This window comes from Cucurbita maxima, unplaced genomic scaffold, assembly GCF_002738345.1.
Source record: "Cucurbita maxima cultivar Rimu unplaced genomic scaffold, Cmax_1.0 Cma_Scf00013, whole genome shotgun sequence".
Lineage (NCBI taxonomy): Eukaryota > Viridiplantae > Streptophyta > Magnoliopsida > Cucurbitales > Cucurbitaceae > Cucurbita > Cucurbita maxima.
This window is the reverse complement of record NW_019272029.1, coordinates 4,722,089-4,728,113: the sequence shown is the minus strand read 5'-3', so window position 1 is coordinate 4,728,113 and position 6,025 is coordinate 4,722,089. Positions and strand designations below refer to the sequence as shown.

At 36.9% G+C, this 6,025-nt stretch overlaps 1 protein-coding gene and 1 pseudogene across 5 annotated transcripts; one reads left to right on the top strand and one right to left on the bottom strand.

Moving 5' to 3' along the window:
- LOC111488598 overlaps positions 1–1,056 on the top strand; it is a 5,875-nt pseudogene extending 4,819 nt beyond the window's left edge.
- On the bottom strand, positions 585–4,517 carry LOC111488667 (protein TRIGALACTOSYLDIACYLGLYCEROL 1, chloroplastic-like). Of its 5 annotated transcripts, none has more exons than XR_002719233.1 (4): positions 4,312–4,516; positions 3,028–3,226; positions 1,818–2,946; positions 585–734 (listed from the first exon to the last, which is right to left on the bottom strand). XR_002719233.1 is itself a non-coding variant. In XM_023136559.1 (4 exons), the coding sequence occupies exons 2-4, from the start codon at positions 3,072–3,074 to the stop codon at positions 2,062–2,064; spliced, it is 849 nt and encodes a 282-aa protein (XP_022992327.1). In that variant the 5' UTR covers positions 3,075–3,226; positions 4,312–4,517; the 3' UTR covers positions 1,998–2,061. The 5 variants fall into 5 exon arrangements, 4 of the variants coding, with proteins under 4 accessions (XP_022992323.1, XP_022992324.1, XP_022992325.1 ...); XM_023136559.1 differs by lacking the exon at positions 585–734 and having other exon boundaries at positions 1,998–2,126; positions 2,210–2,946; positions 4,312–4,517; XM_023136555.1 differs by lacking the exon at positions 585–734 and having other exon boundaries at positions 1,574–2,946.
- Between the last annotated feature and the right edge of the window lie 1,508 nt (positions 4,518–6,025).

Sequence of the window (6,025 nt, the reverse complement as noted above, 5' to 3'; positions counted from 1 at the left end):
CTTTTTTTTTTTTTTTTTTGTCTCCCTGGATTATGCAGCATATGCCATTTGATTCACATTCACTATTGACCCTGGTTCGGTTTTTGAATTTTCCTTTCAGGTCACAAGTAGTAGGAAACCGTTGGTTGGCCTTCGCCTGTATTTAGAAGGGAAGAAATCCAATTGGTTGGCTCTACATGTACAGCATCTAACCAGCCTTCCAAAAGTCATGGCCAGATTGATGGACACATCTGATGTATCAGGTCGAAGCCAATGGACGGGCTCCGATGACAGCGACTCGAGTGGCCAATTCCTTGAACCTATCAAATGGAAAAACTATTCAAATGTGTGCAGTTCAGTCGTTAGGCATGATCCCAACTGGTTGCAGCATGATGGTAATGGTGTTTACATTGTAACAGGAGCTCAGCTAATCAGCAAGGGCAACTGGCCTAAGACAATACTTCACCTTCGCCTTCAGTTCACTCACTTGCCCAATTTCACCATCCGAAGAACCGAGTGGGCTGCTGGCCCTGAAGCTTCTCGTAAGTCGACGTTCCTCACGAATTTAAGCACGACATTTTCATTCACACAGCGAGCTGCTGCTGATCAAAAGCAGGTCCCACGTGCTCTGAACTCTGGTGTTTATGGAGAGGCACCACCCGTCCCGGTTCGATCCAAAAAGCTTCTAAAATATGTCGATACAGCTGAGGTGGTAAGGGGGCCGCATGATACTCCGGGCCATTGGCTGGTAACGGCTGCTAAGTTGGTAACTGAGGGTGGTAAGATTGGTTTGATTGTAAAGTTTGCATTGTTAGATTACAGCTGATATAACAGTAGATGTTGAATGTATAGCGGACATAGGCTTCTATATTATATTATTGTTATTGAGTTGCAAAATGAATATTCATAGTTTAAATTGTCTAGACTCCACATGATAGCTGTAGCAGCCATATGATCAAAAGAATAAGTGAGTGGTCAAGGGATTCTTCCGTTTAAGGTGTCCAGAAGGAGGAGGGCGAGGCTACTTAGAAAAACTTGTTAGGAATCATAGATCTTTTCCACAATGGTATGATATTGCCCGGCATAAGCTCTCATCGCTTTGCTTTGGACTTCTCCAAAAGGCCTCATATGGATGGAGATGTATTATTATTTATAAATCCATGATCATTCTCTAAATTAGTCAATGTGGGACTCCCTCCTAATAATCCTCCGCTCTTTATGCACCCGATTGAGAATATTTTACCTTTTATAACCAATGTTAGTGATTGAACTTAACAACCAAACTCAACCCAACCCAATTAGAAAATAGAAGGTTGATTTGGATTGTAAACTCTATTCGAGTAACTAATCCAACCGAACCAAAATTTGAGTTAGTAAAAAAAATTAAAAAAAAAATGAAAAAATTCTAACTCAACTCCTATTCCCTCTCATTAAGATTATAGACAATTAGGATTTAAGTTTCAGCCATCAATTTCTAATCGAAATTAGGACGGGCAAAATATTAGGGTAGGTTTAAAACATAGTACTAAATTGTTACCTATGTTTTGATTTTTTTCCTTTATTGTAATATTATTTTTTTACCGGAGAGATTAAATTGTTACAAATTTTAGATGGGTTTTTAAGTGACCCATCTAGTGGCAGAATCATATTATTTGTCAAAAGTTCTACTTAAAAACATGAGCTGAGATTCATAAACTCAATCGAAAGTGGAAGATAACGTGGACTGCTAATCCTACGTAAAAAAGGCACTTCTTTGCTAGACAATAAGAAAACAGCAAGAAAAGCCAGAAAGTTGTTGTTTCAGCCCAAAAACAAATTAAACTAAAACTCACACATACCTGCAATGGCTTCCCATTTGTTAAACTTCTTGGAGACATGTTTTATGTAAACAGCAGATTCTGACATGCTCTTTTCCCCACTGAATAATGTAGAAGTATTTGTGACTATGCTCAATGAATTTACATACAGTTCTTGAGGGAATCTCCAGCTCCTTGGAAGAAGAAACAAGAAAGGGTGAAATCAGCAATGAATATGCCCACAAGAGAGATGACAACGGCTGAAGTTGTGGACTCCCCAACCCCCTTAGCACCCCCCGAAGTAGTGATACCCCAAGCACAGCTTACAATCGATATGATAGCACCGAAAACCTGCGATTTGATCATCGCGCTGATTATATCCCACGATTTTAGAGCTCTTAGAGCTGAGTCAATGATAATGTTGATGCTAATACCATAAACACTGTCGGCCAAAAGAGCACTTGATGCCATCCCAACTGTGAAACACATTAAAGTTAGAATTGGAAGAGCAATGCAGGAGGCTATAACTCTTGGAGTGACGAGATAATCGACAGGGTTTGAACCCAAGATTCTTAACGTGTCGGTTTGCTCTGAGACTTGCATTGTTCCTAATTCTGCAGCGTATGAACTTCCAATTCTCCCTGCAACCACAATCGACGTAATCACGGGACTTAGCTCCCTTGAGAATGCCAAAGCTAATACACCACCAACAGACCTGTTTAATCCTAATCTAGTAAATTCTCTGACAAATTGGATAGAAAAAGCCATGCCAACAAATGCAGATGTTAGAAGACAAACCCCTACAGATCTTGGCCCTACTCTCTCTAGCTGTTGGAGAGTATTTTTCCAATGGATTTTACCCTTTAAAGTCCTCATAATGACCTGCCCAGTTAGAAAAAGAACTGATAGCCCCCTCCATAGATATCTTGGAGGCGACCATTTATTCCCCAACTCCTCTGCTATAGAATTAAGCATTGGTTTCGAATTAACATCCTCTGGCATCGAGGCAGAAGGGCGCCCATCTTCTTCATGTGGGATTGCATACAATCTGTTTTTGCACAGTGGCCTAGCAAATTTATGAGTCTGAGGTTCCAAAAATACAAGTTTAACAAAGCTTCTTGAATGCAAATTCTGTACGTTCTTCCATTCATCTTGTCTTTTAGAGATGCTTCTGCATTTCAGATTCAAATTTCGATTTAGAAGTGAAAATAACAATGAGAAGTTTCGCGCACAAGGGAGAGAAGAGAGAGACCTGATAGAGAAGTAAACCAGTGGATGGGGTTGACAAGCTATTTGCATAGTGTGCTCCTTCGATGGAACAGAAGGTCCAGTTTCTTGGGTTCACGTTGAAAACCAGGGCACTAGAAAGAATGGAGATTCCAAATAAATGTCATAAACATTTCTTGAACTCACAACTTTTAGAAGACAGAACAATTACATGAAATAGACTCCTGAAAGATGATATGACAAATCATTCAAGTTAAAGAGATGTGGTGTTTAATAACTCAATCCAAGTTTAAACAGGGAATAGCAGCACAAGATGTAGTATTTATCACATTGAAAGATTTCACTCTGAAAATAGAATGACATCCCATGATGAAGGCATCATATCAACACAGAAATCATCTAGAATTTGAAGCATTTGGAAGAAAAAAGGGGAAATGATAAGCACCCACCATGGCTGGATTTGCAAAGCTGTAAGTCGTTCTAGAATCATTGCAAACTTTCACAAATAGAGCTAATTTAAAGAATTGATTCCAACCAAGAGCTGGTTCGAAGGATGAACTACCAAAGACAAAAAATCTTCAAATCAATTTCCAATGCTTTATGCTTTTAGCTCAAAAATCTTTGTTTCAACTTGTACATTAGCTAGCCTAGCTACCTAAAGGCCTCTTGAATCTTCTTTACCTTGTTTCTGGTACATGCAAATGATCCGTAGTTGGATTCATATTATAAAAAAAAAAAAAAATCCTGATCACTAAATCATTTTCCAGCATTCCACAAGCAGAAAATAGCATCAAGTTCTTTCCAGGAGGCATATCATAAGATTCAATGCATAATAAATAAATAAATTGAACTCTTCCTTAGAGAGTGGAGTGCAAATTTTAAAGAGCGAACCTCAGATTCCCCATCTTGGAAAATCATTTGAAACAGTGGAAGCCTAATTCGACTCATAATTTGTGGGAAAGAAGATTACAGCAACAGAAGAATAAGCGAGATTCTCATCCTTCCACACCAATCCCCACAGAAATTAAAATATCACCAAGGACAGTAGAAGTCTCACCGAACCCCCACAACCTCAAAAGCATAATAAAAGAGGTTTTTCTAGATCAATATGGCAGAAATACAGCCCTCCTCTTTTATAAAGTGAAACAAAAGTTCAACACAACCGGAGTAATTCAACAGAAAATGCCTGGCGATTGGAATCATGAGATTACAAACAAAAGAACATAAATCAAAATGCAGTTCTTCCTTGGGGATGGAGAGGGGGAGAGGATGAGGGGAAATTAGAAATCAGATTTGAAGCAAAATTAACCTGAGCAGCTCAGATTTATCTTGATTTCAACCGCTAATCCTCTTTGAACTGTTCCAAATGAACCAAAGAATACAGGCGCAGCTTTCTTCTTCGTGCATCAGTTCTTCTCTGTGGAAGAGGACCAACGAAATCGAAGAGACGAATTGAAGGAATCCAAAAATGGACCTCGAGAAACGAAGTCTGAAGTCTGGGTTTAATTAAAAATAATAATAATAAATAAATAATAACTCAGACTAAATTAATAATATATATATATATTTCTAAATTGCGTATGCCTTCCTAAACTTAATAATATCCTTATTCATAAATAAAATAAAATTCAAAACATAGTCTTAGTAGTAATTTATTCAAAACATCCTTATCATTATTATATGAATAAGATTAAAAAAATATTCAAAAATATTCAAAAATTAATATTAATTATATTAAATTTATCCTTATAAAAATATGCGTTCTTGTTCCCAAATTTCATACAAATAAAGATTAATAATTTAGGTTAAAAATATGTTTATTTGGAATATGGACTCCTGTGGGGTTTGAGTGTGATAAAATCCTTTCATAATTTGAATATATATATATTCCAATTATCATACAATAATTAAAAAAAAAAAGGAAATTGGAATGATCTAAAATAAATAAATAAAGTACTGATATTTAATAGTAATAATAAAATAAATTAATTAATTAAAAAAGGAAAAAAAAACAAACAAACAAACAGCTGTTGCTTTAAGCTGCTGTAATGGAGGGAGAGGATAGTAACACAAGTGGGTTGGCGATGGTGGAATCAAAACTTAAAGGTTTGGTAAGAAGGTTAAAAACATAGAATAGAGGGAAAGAAAAAAAAATAAATAACAGAGGAAGGAGAATTTTACCCGTATGTTTGGTAAATCGTAAGGTTCTTTCGGCTTTTGTTGTGTTAGTGTGCAAACTTGAGGATGGGAGACGAGTGTGATGATTTTCAGCCAGAAATGCTCTGGATTTAAGTTGATTTAAGTGTTTATACCAAAGGTAACGAAAAACCCATTTGTTCGAACTTTTAAATTTTGATATCTTGGTCTATATTGCGTAATAAGTTTTGTTAAAATCATAATAAGGAGATTTATAAAGTTGTAGAAGAAATAGAGATGATATTCGGATTGTAAAAGTAATATATGACTTAGGGATACAACGGGTATTAACGGAAAAGTTGGGAAAAATTGCAGAAAATGCGAGGTTGAGGACGAGTGCGTGAGAGACACGCGGGGCGCGTGGGAGTCCGAGAGTGAGAGCGCGACTACGCGCAGATTAGGCGCGTGAGGGCCCGTGCATCATCGTTTTGGCTCCCGGTTTGTCCCGTTCGACTCCTTTTGACCTGTCCTATCAAAATTGGTCTATACTTATCTTGAAAATTGTGAAATATAGGTCTAATTATAAGAAATTGGGTTGAAATACCCTATTAAACGTACAACCAAGGAAAAAAGGGATTCGAAACCAAGTAGCATATCGTGCGTTAAACTAATTCTTAACTTGTTTTACAAGATGCGAGTATGTTGTTTACATGATTAAGAGCTTAGTATGTTAATATGTGCTATGATAATATTGACCGATTATTTGTGTGTTGTGACTGCTTGCGTGTGATGTAAGCATGTTATAAATGATTACTAGAATGTTCTATGTGTCGAACATTATAAACATATGAAACCATGCATCAGATGTAAGTATGCTAAGCATGTTA